The 18,524-nt window shown below is 41.8% G+C and overlaps 1 protein-coding gene across 1 annotated transcript in view; it reads left to right on the plus strand.

Annotated features, from left to right (window-relative positions):
* The window catches only part of ATP9A (ATPase phospholipid transporting 9A (putative)), a 54,216-nt gene that overhangs the window by 6,011 nt on the left and 29,681 nt on the right, over positions 1-18,524 (plus strand). The window contains exons 2-11 of the mRNA XM_027697371.1: positions 2,727-2,871; positions 3,190-3,303; positions 4,412-4,520; positions 11,512-11,570; positions 12,431-12,482; positions 13,068-13,162; positions 14,270-14,350; positions 15,381-15,456; positions 17,537-17,613; positions 18,209-18,369. Coding sequence (XP_027553172.1) covers positions 2,727-2,871; positions 3,190-3,303; positions 4,412-4,520; positions 11,512-11,570; positions 12,431-12,482; positions 13,068-13,162; positions 14,270-14,350; positions 15,381-15,456; positions 17,537-17,613; positions 18,209-18,369 — 969 coding nt within the window. The remainder of the gene's footprint in view (positions 1-2,726; positions 2,872-3,189; positions 3,304-4,411; positions 4,521-11,511; positions 11,571-12,430; positions 12,483-13,067; positions 13,163-14,269; positions 14,351-15,380; positions 15,457-17,536; positions 17,614-18,208; positions 18,370-18,524) is intronic.

Here is an 18,524-nt window from a genome sequence, read left to right on the forward strand (position 1 = left end):
ACCACACCAGTGTTTTTTTTATTTAGAACCACACCAGTGTTTTTTTTTTATTTAGAACCACACCAGAATTTTGCAGTGCTAGATGTTAGTATTCACAGAGTAGTGAATTTCTAGTAATTTCAAACCCAAAAAACTAAAAGCAATGTAATGGTATGTAAACAGCTGGTCAGAGCACACTCTTCTTGAGGTAAAATATTTTGATTACTTTGCGGGGGTTTGTTTGCCTTTTACATCAGTGAAGAAAACACACTGACAGGTCATTGAACTTATTGAAAGTCTGAAAGTCTGCTTTGGACATTTAGGTATTGGTTTGAAGATGTGCTCAGGTATTTGGAAAGTTCTTTGGAGCATGTGGGTGAATTTTATTTTGTAAAAAATATCTCCAGGACAAGTAAAAATTGTATTAAATTGACAGTAGTGCCCTCTTTTAGCCTTACTTATCCTATTGCAAATATTATGATATAGGTGTGTGGGTATTTTTGCTGTTGAGTACAATCCCTATAAGAGGCCCAACCTAAAAAATAAACAAAGGTAACTGGTTTCAGATGTCTGATTACAAGGACTGACTGACTCCATAAATGCAAAGCACATTGTGATGAAATGGGGTGTGTGGACACCAGATTTGCTCCCTTGGGCAAAGCCTCTTTTTTGGAGCCTTTTCTTCATTGTGAAAGAAGGAAGACCACTTTTTCCCCCCCTCTTTTCTTTCTTTTTTTCTTTTCTATAGAGCATATCTGTTTCCTGCTGTGATCCAAATACCACCATTTCCACTATTTTCCGTTAAAATATATTTGGGATGCCAGTGAATATTTGTCTTAGGTCTTCATCTGCAAACACAGAGGAAAACTGTAGTTAAAAGGTATCAAGCTACTAAAATACACTTCTGTAGTAGAGTTTATGAATTTGAGTGTTTAACTCCAACTTTGCTGTTTGTCTCATGCTGGTAACAAACTGCCTTTCAGATGTGGGCTTGTACCCAAATGTGTGGGGAAAAAAGATCTGTTAGTTGGTTTCTCCTAACAAGCAAAAATAGTTTGTAGAGTTGACAAAAGTTGAGATTTTCAGAGGCAGACATAACTTTTTGAATGGGAATAGTCAAATATGAAAGTCTACTGGCTTAGAAACATTACAAATTCAGAATAACAGGTAATATCCCTGTACAGAGGAATGCAGAGATGACAGTGGTGCTGCAAGTCTGTAGGAAGTCAGATACCTCTTGTATATACCTGAACATTAAAACATCTCCAGTTATTTTATTCCAGTAATTTGATTTAGGTGTTCCCTGCTATCAGGGTTTGAACTGTTGGCCTTGCCCACTGTGTTTGTTTCTCTGATTTTCCTGCATTCTCCTAATTTTCTCTTTTTTAGCAAATGCAGGTCAGAGCTGGCAACTGCAGTGGTGTTGGTAGAACTGAGCTGTACACTGTCAGTGATACCTGGTGTAGGTGAAAGCAGTAGGATCATTATTGAAACTGGGGGACCTTCCACGTCCTCTGGTTTTGGAATGGAGGGTTTGAGTTAACCTGGAGCTGTAGGAGACTGTTGGGAACCATCCAAGACTTGTGATTTCGTGTTCCTTCAGTGCCAACATGGGAGTGCTGTGTAATGTTCTGCTGTCTTGTCAGCATTTTGTTCTCAAGGCTTTTTTGAGCAAGAAAACCACTTTTCCTGTGTTTGGGTGGCATTTCTACACTTAGGGCTTAGGTTGTGCTTGAGTACAGACTAGAGAAAATCCACCTTGCCAGGGCTCATCTGTCACTCTTCATGAAATAAAATAATGACTAAGTAATTTGATTATGCAAAAATTCTTTTATCTAGTATTAAAAGCTCATGAGAAATTATCTTGCAAGCCAGCCTTGGGAAGTTAATGTCTGTGTCTGCTCACGTAGCATGGGATCACATGGTGACACCTCCTCTTTATTTCTAAAAGCAAAGTTGATTTTTACTCCCCTTCTGTACTGAGGGAACTGACTTCACTGATTATTTGCATCCAGCAGGGCATAAAACATTTTAAAAAATGGTTCTTTGTAGGAAACCACCTTCTGTGTGGCGAGTTGTGCACTCTGATCGTGGTGCTGCATGTATCTTCTGGCAAGACAGGGACTTCAAGAGCTGAAGGCTTTGTGTACTTCCTTAAATAGTTATTTCTTTGTTAGCTGTGCATTTAAGTGAACTTTTGTGGCAGAATGCTTGATTCAAGAACACATCTTTGTGGTGCTTTCTGGAAAGCTGTTTGTGAGAGCTCTGAAGCTTTTGGTTATCAATCTGGCTGGTGCTGACTTTCCCAAATGTCAATGAAATTCAATAGGGCTGTTTTTAAAGGAACAAGGAGGGTTGGGAAGAGATTGGTTTTCAGAAAGAAGCAGTGACACCGGGAAAATAACCCTTTTGGGGTTTGGGAGGGTACAATGCTGTGATTTTGAACAGAGAGGCTTTTTCAAGGTGCAAGAGGGATTTCTGATACATCTTTGCATCTTCCATGGAGGGACCGATGCTCTGTTTGATTCCTTGTCTCGAGTAAGGATTTGTAACATCACTGCAATTCACATGAGCAGGGATTTCTTGCTGGCCCTTGTGCCAGGCTGAAGGTCCTGTGAGGCTCCTGGAGCTGGTGGCAGGTTGGGCTCCCACCCGGGGAAAGAAAAGGTCTGGGGTAAATGTGTGTGACTCAGAGAAGTGTGTTAAAAATGAAGGAATGAATGAATGAATGAATGTTCCTTCTGCAGGTGTTGTGAGTGCTTAAGATGCTGTGGGAGGAGAGACCCGAGGCCTCGCACTGTCTGGCTCGGCCATCCCGAGAAGAGAGACCAGAGATACCCTCGCAATGTCATCAACAATCAGAAATACAACTTTTTTACGTTTCTCCCCGGGGTAAGTGTGAATAAAGTTGCTTTTCATCATCCCACCCCAATGCTTTCCCCACTTTCAGTGGTTTTACAGTAGACAGGTGCGGAACCTGGAGCTGGAGAAAATCATGTTTGGGTTGGGTTTGGTAGAGCTTCCTGCAAAGGCTGCCTTAGGGCAGACACTGATGTGTCCTGAGTGGCCAGGACTACTTTAAGACTGCCCCAAATTGGCATTTAGTCACTGGCAGAGCATGCAAAAATGTGTCTGGTGGTTAGGTCAATGTGCATAACATCTGAACTCCATTAATCTCCTCCATCCTCTTCTTTTCTCGTTTTTTTTTAGGTGTTGTTTAACCAGTTCAAATACTTCTTCAACCTTTATTTCTTGCTTTTGGCCTGCTCTCAGTTCGTCGTTGAGATGAGGCTTGGTGCACTTTACACGTATTGGGTTCCTCTGGTAGGTCATTGAAGGTTTATTTATTCAAGCAAGTTGAAGAATAAAAGTTTGAAAGCCCATCCTGGGGTTTCTGCATGTGTCTACATGTTTAAATACTGCAGAAACATTCTACCTTGCATTTCATTACTACATTAATGAATTATATTAGTCATGCATTTAAACCCAGATGTATGTGCTAGAAACCTTCAGTTTCCAACATCACCTTGCCCCCTTCTAAAAGTGAAAAAGTTCCTTATTGACAGAGATAATCAATACACAGTTGCAGTTTTCAACAACACAGGTTGAATAAAGTTCATTTTCTGTGATGGATTAGGAGAGTTTTAACTGTTTAGTGAGTCTGAGCTCAATAATGTCTAGTAAAAACAGGACTTTGTGATACTAACCCCTTAAATAATTCGTTTGCATTAATTTGGTTACGTTTTATACAGTGAAGGGTGTGATGTGGACATTTTCCTCCTGACAAATGGAAATGAAATGACTACTCATATCCACAGAAAAGTAGGACTGAAACCCTAATCAGGCAAACGTGTAATTATGCCATGAGTAGTGCACATTATTATCTTTAGAGTGCTTATTTGTGCAGGTTGAGTGTTTGTGTACATACACAGGAAGGCACATGCATTCTCCATTTATGTGTCTGTATATATAAATTTCTGTATAGATTTCTACATAAATAAGGATATAAGATAAAGAAAGGTGAGCTAACTTTGATGGCTCTGTGGTAGCAGGAGTACTGAATTTTGAGGGATCCAGTGGACTCCTGTGTAACCCCTCTCAGTTACCTGTGAATTGAGATGAAATATGTTATTTACATTCTTCAGATAAACTTTACAAAAATTTGCCTGGGGGGAGAATCACGGTAAAACTGAAAAAACAACCGTGTTTTTTTAAGCAATGAGGGTTTTTTTTTTAAGCAACTCTTGTTAGTTTGGTGTTGGGAGCCCTGCACAGCAGCACATACCACTGCAACGATTTGGGAAGATAAGACGGAATAAGGAAATGCAGATTGTTGGCATTGGCACTGACAAGTATCGCTCTTATTAGAGGCAGATGTGATTTTTCCTGACCTTTCCATCCATCCTGTGTCCCCCCTCGGTGCTCCTCGCAGGGGTTTGTGCTGGCTGTGACGGTGATCCGGGAGGCGGCTGAGGAGATCCGATGTTACATGCGGGACAAGGAAGTGAACTCGCAGATCTACAGCAAGCTCACAGCCAGAGGTCAGCCCGGCGGCTCCAGCCCCCCCTGCATCCTGCTGGCCCTCAATCCAGCACTGCTGGCAGGCAGAGCCAGAGCTCGGGGAGTGGGGATGGGGTTGTGGGCACGTGGTGGCCGCTGCGGAGCCCTCGCGGGTCCGGGTGGCTTCTCCTGGGTGGCTCCTCACCAGGCTGTGCTGGAGGCTGGGGTTTGCTGAGGGGTTTATGGAATCATAGAATGGCCTGGGTTGGAAGGGACCTTAAAGATCATCTCATTCCACCCCCCTGCCATGGGCAGGGACACCTTCCACTAGCCCAGGTTGCTCCAAGCCCCGTCCAACCTGGCCTTGGACACTTCCAGGGATGGGGCAGCCACAGCTTCTCTGGGCAACCTGTGCCAGGGCCTCCCCACCCTCACAGGGAACAATTTCTTCCTAATATCCAACCTAACCCTGCTCTCTGTCAGTGTGAAGCCATTCCCCCTTGTCCTGTCCCTCCAGGCCCTTGTAAATTGTCTCTCTCCATCTTTCCTCCTGGCACTGTAAGGCCACAATTAGGTCACCCTGCAGCCTTCTCTGCTCCAGCCTGAACAATCCCAATTGTCTCAGCCTTTCCTTGTAGGAAAGATGCTCCATATGTTTCCTAGAGACGTGCCCAGCTAATCCAAGGAGGAGTGTGTGTGTGATAATTCCTCAGGTAACTTTAGAGGATCATCCTGATGCTTCAGCTGCACAGGAGCCTTCCTTGGTGGGCTGAGAGTTCACTGCAGCACCAAGCAGGGGCCACTTCAGAGCAGCTGATGGGATATTTTGAAACCCCAATTGCTCCTAACTCCAGTGTAGGCTAAAACATCTTTCCTGATTATTGTCCCTCCTTGGTGGATTGGAGTCACCAAAGAAAATGAAACTGGAGGTGGGTGTTTCCAGAAGGGAAATGTGTTTTCCTTCCTGCAGAGCTGTGACGTGAGAGAAGAGCTCTGTAATGTTGTGTGGATGAAGGGAGGGAGTGGCAAATACAGCAAACAGCATAGCAGGAAGAAAACAATAGAGCTGTAGTACGAGACATGTTGTTTGGGGATTTTTAGGTTTTTTTGTTTTACTCAGTAAGAGAGAAAGATGTAAGAAGGATTTTCTATAAGCTTTCAATTAATATTTTTTAAGGTAAACCACAAATGTGTGCTTAAAAAAAGGGTCCAAATAGGCAGATCATTTACAAAAGTACTTTATTAGAAAAAATAAATCTAGGTCTGTGAAATTGTCAGGAGATGGTTCTGCAGAGGTAGAGTCAACAAATGAGGGTGAAGGGTGGGGACCCTTTCAGGACAGGTACCCCAAATCCCAGTGAAGTGCAGGTACTCTGTGTACTGAAGAATCTTGAGTGCATGTGTTAAATTTAAGGGACTGACATGTTTCATCTCTTACTGAACATAATAGTGGTTGATTTTCATAGCTCTTTTTCTGGGTTATACCAGACAGGGGCTCAGATCATGTAAGTCCTTTGATAAAAAGGACTGTGTGATATGTGTGTGTTTCTGTCAGCAGCAACTGATGTAGTTCCTCAATCTTGGCAGTATCAGCTCTTGTATTTTTCTGTATACATCATCTTTAACCTCTTCCTCCAACTGTGAGGAGTTTGTAGCCCTCATTTTGGAGCCCAGGCTGCAGCTCAGCTGAGTCTGATCCCTGGCTCTGGCCATTGTTTACAGCTGTGCAGTACTTAACAAAGACATTTAAATTCTTATTTGAAAAATCCAGTGCTGCCTCACTATGGAGTTACTCCTAATACCATGACAAAGATAGTGAGGCCAGGGCTTTGTTTTAAAAAGGGAATGGACTGAATTTAGGCGACTTTTTTTTTTCCGTTTCCAGTTTCTTTGTTATAAAAGTTTATATCCCTGAGTTAAGATGCAATGAATTAGGTATAGTAAAAATATGCTTGCTTTCAACGATTGCACTTTTAAGAATAAGGCTGCTTTTTATATGCAATCGCTTAAGGCTGTATATATTTCACATGCCAGGAGTTATGAGGCAACTCCAACCTAGGGAGTTTGAGTTTCTGAATATTAAATCCCCTTTTAATAACGTGTTCTTACTACAACACTTAAAATGCTTGGCAACCAACAAAAGCTTCATCCAAGAGGGGTATACTACATCTATTTAAAGATATAAAAGAGTTGCCTTCTGGATTCTATTCAATGATCTATAAGGGGCCTGACCTCTCCTTTAGTTCTTTTCATATTGCTATTACGTTTCCCATGAATGATTTCCCTCCCCCCAGTCCTTTAACTTTTCTGATTTTGTGAAAGAAACCAGGGAGGATTGGCAGCTGGACACTAGCTGAAAATCTTAAGCCACTTTATTTAACATGAATTTGGTGCAGAAACAGGAATGAGATTATGTGACGCTACAGTTTAGAGTAGAAAAAACATAGAAAATGATTTATGATTGTCTCCTGGGGAGAAAAGCAGTTTTCTGTCTCTCACTGGATCTCAGTACTAAATTTTTCAGAAGACCTGACCATCTCCTTTTCCCCTGATTAAAGCCTTAGCACCTCTGAGAATTACCTGGGAGCAGGGAAGGACCCTGTGAGCCCACCATGGCTGGGGGTGGAAATTTTGGGTTTGGTTTGTCATGTCCAGTAGCAGAGTCAGAGAAAGGGGGCAAGTTTTGGAGGGAGCCCTTTGTCGGTTCAGAAGTAGAAGCAGCAAATATCAAAGTAAGTTGAGAACAGCTGTTGTGAATGATTAATTTGCAGCATACCTGACAAAACTCCAGGTGGGACTTGACTTGGGCTGTTTGCAGGCTGGTTTTTTTTTTATTGCTGTTGACTAGCACAGGTCATGCTTCAGGATGTTGGCACAGCCCTGTACTGAGAGGGGCAGTGCAGAAGGTACTGATGCACAAAAGCCCTCTGAACTGTTGCTATATAATTTTTTTTTTAAAACTTCCCACTGGTTTCACCTCTAAAGCCAGAGTTTGGGGGAGGGGGTTCATGAGGCTCTACACTTGGAGATTGGCTATAATGGATCTAATGGAGCACTGTGGCTTTCTCCAAGGGATTTTTATTTCTCCAGAGTATTTGCACTAAGCTGCAGTTGAGCTGACTGGAGAATAAATTTTCCCATCTCCAACCTTGACCTCCCCCTGCAACCCCATGGGTGTAAATACATACTTAGGTCTGAGTGAACTCAGGGAGACTTAAGCACGTGCTTATGCACAGTTTTGAGCAGGGAGGTAATTTGGGGGCTTTCCCAAGCCAGGATCCTCTTGTCCCTTTGTGTGCAGTTCCTTGTGCAGATCCATGGCTGGAGCATGGCCAGGCACAGCTCCTGCACAACCACCAGCCTGGTGTGTGTCCCCCCAGGAGGGATCTAAAAATTTTTTGAACCAAAAATCACATTTTGGATTTGCAGCTTTGCTGCTGCACGTGAAACTTTTTTCCTGCACTCTTCTTGTTAAGCTTTTTGAGATTGACTAAGCTGCTTGCCTCGTAGAGAAAAAGGAGGAATCCTCTTTGGATCACATTTATTTTGAATGTAATTGCTGAATTCTAGGGACTAATCTTTTAGGGTGGACAGTAGGGTATTTTCTGTGTTCCTTTATTTTACACCACAACAAAAAACTCCACCCTAAACCTCTTTTATGTTTTTACCAATACTATCCATTTATGTTCCAAAATGATCAAACCAGCAGACTTCTGGAAAGCATTTTTTTTGTGGAAAGCTCTCCATTTAAAGGACAGTTGTTTGGATTGTAATAAAAAATAATCAAATTTCAGTCCCCTATTCATAACCCCACAAGCCTCCTTGTGTTCAGAGGGCTGTGTGCTGACTTTCTGCTTGACGGAAAGTTAGAACTGTGCTTGCAAATTCTTGGTTTGTTTTTCTTCTCCTGCAGCCCCCCCTCCCTGGGTAACACTGCATAATAGAGAGAAACTCCACAGAAAAGTGGGAAGAGACCTCCTACTGAGGGGTGCTACTTAAGATACAGATCATTGGCATTTACCAGCCATATAAAAACAATATTTTCCCAAACCTTCTGAGTCCTGCTCCACAGCATAAAGCTGCAAAAGCCAGAAGTTTCCTGCAGCACATCCAAACAACCCATTTTTTTTCCAGATGTGTTTAACTCGCTTTAATAAACTTCTTGCTTCACGTTTAATTCCAAATTAAGTGTTTTGATCTGTACCTCAGTGAAGCTCTGCAGATCTATTGTGAAATCTTAAGTACTCACGTGGTACAAAAAAGGCATCTCTTCTGGCCAATACATTACTTTAAATAATCTGCTTTACGGTACATCCATTATGCTGCAGATTTGGTGATCATTTCAAAGACCATAGCTTGAGTTGGAACAAACTGTTTGCATTTTATTGTGTTTATTATTTTGTCTTCCAAAAAATAAATCAGGATACAGCAAAGAATTAAACAAATACCAGTCACACTTTAACAATGAGGATTTTTTTATGAGATCAAGACTAGTTCCTCTTAAAAAATGCATTAAATACTGACTTGTATTCTGATTAACTTCAGAAAATATAAAATGACAGTGATATATAAATGCTAAACAAACCTGTTTGTATTTAGAGGAAGCACTTCTAGTTACATTTATAAAAACAGTAATTTATAATTACAAGAATACTTTAATAGCAGAGCAATACTGGGAAATGAAATAATTGTGTTATTAGCTAGTTTTAGGGATGCATGAGAAAACATCTGATGTTTAGGTGGCAGTTTCCCCACAGAAAGAAAAAGGAATTGCAGAATTCCCAAGATCAAAATAAAACTAATTCAAGTAAGTTGCTTTATGGGAGTCCTGAGTCAAAGGAAACATCTGGTCCTGCTCCTTCTTAGCAGGACGTGTGGTGCAACTGCAGAGATGTCACCCACGAGGAGCCAAGGATGGCTGGAAAAGCAGAATTAGCTACCTAAAAAGGGCATCTCATTTATACAGGAGTTATAAAAATGTGTGTTGGTTAGAAAGGTCCCCTCTGTGTTTTACCTTCAAACAGCTGAGGTTGGGAGGGTTATTGAACAAGACAAATCTGCTCCAGCTGCTTTGGGTTTGCTCATATTGGAAAAATTTTAAAGCAGATGATGCTGTTTTCAGAATAATGATCTAAAAAGCCTTTCATGTGCATAATGATAGGAAATCATCACATTTTACCTTTGTCCAGGCATTAATTTTTCTTTTGCAGCACAATTTTTTTACATCATTAGGGAAAGCGTTAGAAAAAATAAGTTTCCATTCCTGAACCTTCCAGGGAGTGTTGCTTCTACTGCAAATCCTTGTGATCTTTAAGAGAATACAGAAAATGTGTTTAAACAAATCCACCTTTGAGAGCATGCCTAAAATATGGTTAAACAAATCCACCTCTCCTTCCAGGAGCTTTCTTGCCCAGCGGTTTAGGAATGGCTGTGCCTGTGTGGGGAGAGCACACGGAGGGTTTTTTTTTTCCCTTCCTTTGCACGGGAGAATATTCAAAAGCACTTTTTGTTGTTTTGTGAATAACCGTATTAAAGGGGGAGGAAGAGATGTTATCTGTCAGACCCTTTTAGTGTCATAGTACCTAACTTTGTATAGCCCATACAGAAGACTGCCAGGGATGCTTTTTTTGATCCTCTTGGAGTGCGGCTTTTCTTTTCAAGCCTCAGCGTAATGGACTCTTAATCCCCGGTTTGCTTCCTGCCCCGGCAGAGATGTCTTGAGCCCAGCATTCGTTTTGTTTACCTTCTTTTTGGTCTTTTTTTTAAACTTAAAAAAAAAAAAAAATCTCACAAGGCAAACCCCAGAATCCACGAAAGACCTATGAGATATTTGTGAAATGGGCCATGACTGCTTATAATTTGTAGGAATAATTACAGCATGTAAGGAAGTCTGCGTTTATTAGCAGCAGTGCTGAAGCATGTTGTTAAGCACACAGTGTGTCACCAGAGCAGCAGGCTGCCCGGAGCCCAGAAAGGCTTTCATTGTTAATTTGGAGCAGAAACACTGAAGCATATCCTGAGAAGGATGCTAATGAAGGGACTGCCAGTAGTAAAATCCCACTGACCTTTGTGCTTTGTGCTAATTTCTATTCCCCCTTTCTCCCTTCCCCCTTCCCTGTTCCCCCTGAGCTGCTATCTGGCCATTTAGCCCATGAATTTTGAGGTACAGTAGGAGTGTTGTCCAAGCTGGGGTGAGCTCCACGTGCCTCCCCCACTCCCACTCAAATCACAGCAGATTAAAGAGGCTTTTGTTGAAATATAACAGACAGACACATAGAGGCAGGGTTCAAATTAACTGATTATAAATCACTACTTAGTCTGAGAAGCCAAATCTAGAGCTGGCTAATGATTTGAAATTACTAGCCAATTGTTAAATTAATCCCCTGTTTTAAAGCAACCGGGAAATGTTTGACAGCTGCACAGAAATAAATATTTACGTGTTTTCTGTCGGACCTGTTCTCTGCAGGGCTGTTCTGGCTGATCCATGGAGAGGCAGAAGGGAGGTGGTAGTGCTGAGCCAGAGACTGGAGCTGCAGCAGGGGAGGAAATGAGCCTGGTTTTTAGATGGACCCATTGTACTTACAGCTTACAGGTCTTGGCTTGAGAGTGGAGCTTTAAATTTTCAGCCACCTCAGAAAAAGGAGTTGATGGTTCCCTACTGTAATTTTCCTGTTCTTGCTCTGTTCTCTGCCTGACACTGAAAATATTTTTGAATTCATGAGTTAAACAGTACAAAAAAAGAGTTGAAGGAGTTGTTTCAGACTTGTCACCGGGGGTTTCTGCATCCAAGGCTGAGGTCTGGAACTGATAGACCAGAGGCTTTCAGGCCTTCTGGCAGATTGAGATCCCCCCACTTTACTCAGTGGGCTTGGGAAGTCTTTACAGGGCAGCACTGGCCAGTTCTTGTGGTGGAAACATTACCCTTTTCCCTCAAAACACTGCAGTGGAAGGAAGGGAGGGAAGCAGCATCACACAGCACCCAGAAACCCTGTCCTGCTGCTGCTCTAACACACTGATATCTCTCCTTTGCAGGGACTGTGAAGGTGAAGAGCTCTAATATACAAGTCGGTGACCTCATCATTGTTGAAAAGGTTTGCCTTATATATATATCTTTTCTGCCTAAAATAGTTATTTCGCAAGACCGTAGAAAAATATGTATTTTTAATTCATATTTATTTTACAAATTGAAATAGAGCATCAGGTGTTGAACAGTAGTTAAAATATTTCATCACTTTTCAGGGTTCCCCTGCCCCACCAATAACACCACCATCTTTGTAAATCTGTAGACCTGCACCTATAAGCTAATTTTTCTACTTATACTACAGCAAGATAAAAGGGCCTCCCTGTCCTTTCTGTGACTGTTGGATACAGGTTAAATAGCTGTTAAAAACCCAACATTCAAATGTTGCTTTGGGTGTAAACACAGTGTTGGCAGGCACAGTGATCCATTTGTAGATCCTGGTATAATTCCACCTTTATACAAGTTCATATGTGGGCTTTTTTATCCACTGATTTTATGTTTTTCCCACGCACTCTCTGTGCAAGCAGCTATGACCTTTAAAACCATTAGTAGGAAAATATTCAGTACAAAAAGAGAAAATTGGTGGCTGTAGATTCCAGATACAACCTTTCTTCTAGCATGGGACTTCTTGAAAGGAAACCAGCGTTAGTTTAAGATTTCTTCATACTTCTAGAATTACTCACCAGCCCTTTTGTAAACCAAGCCCTTGGGTCTGGGCAGTGGGAGCTGGCACCGGTTATTACCCTGCACTTGGAATTCTGAAGGGAAGTGAGTTTAGGATTCAAAGCAAAATGAATCCCAAGCTTCAGCTTGACAAAGGAATCCCCTTTCTCCCCCATGTCCCCTTTGCTGGTCACGGTGGGGCCGTGCAGGGAGCTGCACACGCGTGCAGGGCTGGGGGCACAATAATGGCCTTTCTTCTCCTCCCAGAACCAGCGGGTCCCTGCTGACATGATCTTCCTGAGGACGTCGGAGAAGAATGGTAAACATCTGGAACCAATTGTCAAAATAGCCATTAACCTTTCACTGGTTGTTTAGAGAAAATTATCTTTTGGAAATGTGAAAGAGATAGATAATAGTAAAATTTTAGAGAGACGGACAATTCAAGCAGTTTTATGGACCACCATTTCTTGGCATGTTTATACTCTGGTTTTTGTTTGCTAATCAAAGAGCGTGGGGAGTTGAATCCAGGGTAGATGTATCTGGTTGCATAACAGTTTTCATTTTAGATGTAAATCATTTTAGTTGCTGTTCAGGTTTGTTTTGTTAAGTGTGGGGTAGGGAAATGTTTGATCAGGAGGATTAGAAAGTATAAAGACTAATGAGAACATTTTAAATGTCTTAAAAATACAGTGTCTCACTGTATTCTGGACTAGTGGAAGGAAATGAATGTGTGATGCAGGAACATCATCCTTACATTATTAACAAATGTTACTTGGAATCAGATACTGTTTCCAAAGAAAGAAAGACATGAATATCCTAGATATGGAGCCAGTTCATGAGTTGTCTATAGATGTAGGTAAGACAGAGGTGGAAGGAGCACTGAGCTGCTGTTGCAAACCCACAGGGTCCTGCTTCCTTCGCACCGACCAGCTGGACGGGGAGACAGACTGGAAGCTGCGGCTGCCTGTCACCTGCACCCAGAGGCTGCCCACTGCTTCTGTAAGCTCCTGCTGCAAACCCCTCCTTGGCAAACCTGGGCATGTTTTACCTGGAAAGCGTTCGGGTGCCTCAGTCCACGGGCACCCAAGAGCATCATTCTGCTCAGGGCGTGCGACAGATTAGCTTTGGCAACCAAAAGTACAGGTGCAAACCAGCTCCTCCTGAGCTCCAGGTGAAGTGTCAGGTAAGGGGAGGCTGTGCCCCTGTGCCACAGGGCTCTCACCACAAACTCTGCAGGAAGGCTCTGGGGTCAGCAGCTTCAGGTGGCTCATGGTAGGATGCTCCTATTTTCTTTTTCCTTTCCAGAGACCATCGTTGCCACTCAGTGCAGGACAGGTCTTGTTGCCCTCTGAAATGGCTTCCGAGGCCGCTCAGTTTTCATTGCCCACCCTTATGAAAGGGGAGGTGTCACCATGGAAGCTCCACTGTATGATCTAAAATAAGCATAAAACCTCCACCAAACGTGCTATTTCCCAAAATCTCTAACTAAAGCAGTTTGTGTGCTGTTTGTTGGTGGGGTTTTTTTGTTTGCTTGTTTTTTAAGAAAACAAGTAAAAGAAGAGGGGAGTCAGAGTACCTGCTTTATTCATGTTCTATCTGTAAAAAGTGCAAGAAGTTTTATTCTGTACAAAGCCTTTGAAGCAAGGCATTCTCTCCATGGAGTGAACAGTTCATACCTGTGTAGGAGTCAGCAGTGAAAACCCTGTGCAGAATTGGCTTTATCTTCTTGCCACCTCAGAACTGTCCTAGTGACACTAAATATTGAGTGACAGGGTGTGCCTTGGTTGTCTCAGAAGACCAAACCTTCATTGCTATGATGTAAGAAGTGTCTTAGGCTGCCTTGATTATTCAGGCTGAAATTTCTTTTATGGGGCACAGAGATCTGAGTAAATCCCAGGAGTCTCTCAGGTATCCTTCCAAGAAATACTCCTCAGTGAAGCTGGTACACCAACTGTATGTTCTCTCAGATGCTTGGGCTGCAGTAAGTAACAACATTTAGTAATTGCCTTAACTTGATAAGTAACTCTTGCTCAAGTATTCTGGTAGAAACACTTGTACATTATTAAAATGTGATTGTCTGTCTGCCAAAACGTGTCTGTTTTATAGGACCTGCTGCAAATCCGATCCTATGTGTATGCAGAGGAGCCCAATATTGACATCCACAACTTTGTGGGCACCTTCACAAGGGTGAGTCTTGCTGACATAGGCTTTAAATCAAACCTTAGTGTTTGCTGTGCAAACCTGCTGAATGCTACCAGGGTGCCAGAGTTTTTCAGGAGAAATAGTGGAGTTGTCTTGCCATTTCTTTCTGGTTTTCCTTTTCTATCTTCATAAAATCCATGAAATAAAAATAGAAACTTTGACTTGGAGACAATGCCACAGGCTCTTTGGGATTAAGGACTTCACCTGAAGGTGTGAGACATGAACACTTGGACAGAGATTGGTACTTACATATTCATGGTGGCTGTTCAGAAGAAAATCTGGACCACCATGGACTCTGTAGGATTAAAATCCTTTAATTGTGGGGAAAAAAAGGGGGATCTTAGCTGGGTCAGGAATTACAGTCTTAAATATGAGTTGGTTGGGTTTTTGCCTTCAATTGAATGCAGTGCAAGTGAACTCAGTTATATCTGCCCCCATTTCAGGGAGCAACAGCACTGAGCCACTGAGAAATGTCACCATTAAATAAAAACATATCTCTTCTGACTTGTTGGGAAGGTGCATTGTTGGGGCAAAAGGTCGATTTGTTGGTTTTTGGTTGTTTTTTTTTCTCCTCTCAGTAGGATAATGACAATTTTGAGAGATTCATCCAATACCCTTGGGGGAGCTTTCAGAGGGCAAATGGGTTTGTAACAAATAGGAGACAGGTAGAGCCTTTTAAAAGCTGTTGCCCAAACAGGTTCTCAGTGAGGTCTTACAGCAGCAGGAGAAATGCCACATGAGCCCAGGGAGGGAACGTTTCCCTGGAGAGCTGCTGACAAATCCCTTGCTCATTTTTGATTCCCAGAGACCTCTACCAGGCAGAGGAGTCTTAATAGATCCCCACTGAAATAAAGTGGTCATGTTTTTAACCCAGAGATTTACCAGGATTTATGAAAATCCTCCATCCTGTCAAGAATCCCTCTACCAACTCTCCCAGCATCCCTCTGCAAACACCTCTGTGTGACTCTGCTCTTTTACATTACTGATAATTTTGTTTCTTTTCATCCCATTGCAGGAGGACAGTGACCCTCCAGTAAATGAAAGTTTGAGCATAGAAAACACCCTGTGGGCCAGCACAGTGATTGCATCAGGTAAGATGGAGACACGTGTCAGATTGTTTTGAAGGCAATATGTTAACAATTTTTAAAGGTATTTTTGTAATGGAATAATAATCTCTGTCAGTTGGAGAAATTAGCAGTTGGAATGAGGTTTCCCACTTGTCCTAACACCTCTGGGGACCTGAGCTGACATCTAATTGCCTCTTGGACATTCCTAGATGAGAAAGAATTGGAGTGGCCTTTGGGGCACTTCTTTAGCATGTAGGGCCAGAATAGCACTTAATTGCTCTCCACATTGACATCCTAATCTGTAACAGAAATGGTGTCAAATAGATTCTGGTAACAGAAGCTAAGATGAAAGATTTCCAGGTAAGTGCTTCCATTGAGTTCGTCCTATATACTTTTAAAAAGGAAAAAAATGAAGTCTTTGACAGATTTTGACTTATATACAGGATAAGCTCCCAAGGCCTGAGATTAATCAATGCCCTCTTGTAGAGGCTTGTCAAAGTAAAAGCCTTGTTCCTCTCCTGTCCAGTGTGTTTGTGAAGCTTGCAGGGCTGTAGCTGAAGGAGAGTGGAATTCTGAGGTCCAGTTTTGGAATTGAAGTTGTCAAATGGAGAGACTTGACAGTGCATTTGCAAATATAATTTCAAAGGGTTTATGCAGTTGACTCTGTTTTAAGTAGCCATAAACCAACTAGAAACTCTTTTTACCCATATCAGTGTGCCTTCAAGCTTTTTCTAGTCCTGGCAGGTGTTTCCTCTCATTTTGACTCACTTATCAGCATAATACTCAGTTTTGTTTCTCCTGTGGCAATAACAAATAGCACGTTGTAGGTTATTTCTGTTAGGAAAAAAATGCGGGTATTATTTTTCTTCTTCTATGAGTGAAAGCTGCTGAGCTGTGGTGCTATCTCACTGGGGCAGCCCTTGCTTGAAAGACTGAGCAGAGCTATGTGGCTTCTCCATCTGCTGTAGTAGGGATGGGTCTGACTCTGACTGTTTGAGGTGGATTTGGAGTAGCTGTGCCATCTGCTGATTTGAATTCTGATGATCTTACCACCACCTGCCATCTGGCTCCAGGGATTTGTTGTTGTTTTTGGAGGTATTTTTTTAAAGGAATGTTTCTCAGCATATTTTTAGAAACCACCTCTTTTGAATCAGTCTTATTTAAAAATAATTCACTCACAGCCTATTAAAACTTTGATTATTAATGAGAGCAGGGGAATAGTAGAGTATGAAGCAGAAATGTGTTTGCAGTAGTGGTGTATTTTAGAGTTGCTTTTCTCCATTTCTTACAGAGTAAAATTTTATGGTAAAAAAAGATTAGACCTTGACAATAGCAGCTTTTAAACTCTTGTTGGTACACAGTTTTTTCTTTGTGGCTTTTTGCAAAGTCTTAAGGAGAAAACCTGGAGAAACCCAGTAATTTATGGTACTAAACTGTATTATGTTTCTGCAAGAAGAAAATAGAGAACTTTGTTGCTCTCAGCTCTTTAGCAACTGTAGGACAGAGCATTAAAATACACTGATGGCCTCCCAGCAGCTCCATCTGTTACAGTAAGGTAGGAGTTGGTATGATTCACTTTATGGTAGGAGCAGTAATTAGACAACTTAAAGTAAATTTAGATTTTAAAATAAGGTAATTCTGTCTTTGAAAACTGTTGTAATTCATTGGGTTTACTCTGATTGTGTCAACCTTCACCAGTAAATAACCTTAGCCCAGAGCACTGATTGAATTTTGACACACAGTGAAGGACCTGGTGTAAGGCAACACCAGAGTGGGATTCCAAGTGGTGGGAGGAAATCCAAGAGGTCCTCCATCCCCACCAACTTTTATTTATAGTATGGAGAGACAACTGACAGCAGAAGGGGGTCAGGGAAGGTTGAGAGAGAGCAAAGCTGACTGCTCTTTCCATGTACATGAGTTGATGCAGTGTGGTTGAAGTCTTACTGATTCGGAGGGTGTTTTCTGTTCCAGTCTGTGTTTTCCTAAGTGTCATATTGATACCAGCTTTTGAAATTTCTGGTTGCTACTGAAATTAACCTGCTAAAAATCCTTTCCACCTGACATCCAGCAAGTGTTTTCATAGAGAAAGCATTTGTTTGTTTAGGTACTGTGGTGGGAGTTGTCCTCTACACTGGAAGGGAACTGCGCAGTGTGATGAATACTTCAAACCCAAGAAGTAAGGTATGGTGAAGAAACAGTCTTATAATAAATAAAAGGGTCAGAAATTGATCATTTTTTTAAGGAAGATCCTTCCAAATGCTATATGTACACACTATAGGGACAACCTCCTGGGAATAATTGATGTTTTCCAGCCTGTGATTCAAGATAGTTGCCATAACAGAACCTATTTCTCCTTATTTTTTTAATCCTATTATACATGTATCTTCTCACTTTTTTAAGGTTGGCTAAACCATTCTTTTATATGTTTATAATGAGGCAGTCTCAGTCAGAATAGAAAAGCTCATTTTGCTGCATTATTCTATTATAGCAAAGTTAAGACACAGTGCAGGCATGTTTGTAGAGTGTCCTCTCACACCTCTTCATGCACTGCTTGGCTTCTAAAGGATGGAAATCTTATTTAATAAGCTGGAAATCTTATTTAATAAGCTGGCAAGAGTATGGCTTATAAATTTAAATATGTTTGTAGTGTTTTAAAAGAGAAGCTGACTAGTGGGGAATGTCTCTCTGGGTACGGCGGTTCATTTCCTTTGTGAATATTGCATTGAGCTCACATCTTCATTTGTGGGCTTGAAATGTCTCTCTCTCATTTTTTTAGATTGGTCTTTTTGATTTGGAAGTGAACTGTCTTACCAAGATCCTGTTTGGGGCTCTCGTGGTGGTCTCCCTGGTCATGGTGGCCCTCCAGCACTTTGCTGGCCGTTGGTATCTTCAGATCATAAGATTTCTCCTCCTGTTCTCAAACATCATTCCCATTAGGTAAGGCAGCAATTGTCAGTGCTTCCCAGCAAAATACTGCTTGCTTTGTGTCCCCCTCCATGCTTCTCCCATGAACAAGCACGTAAACTCTTATCTGCTCCTCATTTTACAGCTAAGCAAATCTAGAAATAGAAATCAAGTTACTGTTCAAACAT

Source organism: Neopelma chrysocephalum, unplaced genomic scaffold, assembly GCF_003984885.1.
Source record: "Neopelma chrysocephalum unplaced genomic scaffold, ASM398488v2 Primary Assembly neopelma1_119, whole genome shotgun sequence".
In the NCBI taxonomy this organism is placed as follows: Eukaryota; Metazoa; Chordata; class Aves; order Passeriformes; family Pipridae; genus Neopelma; species Neopelma chrysocephalum.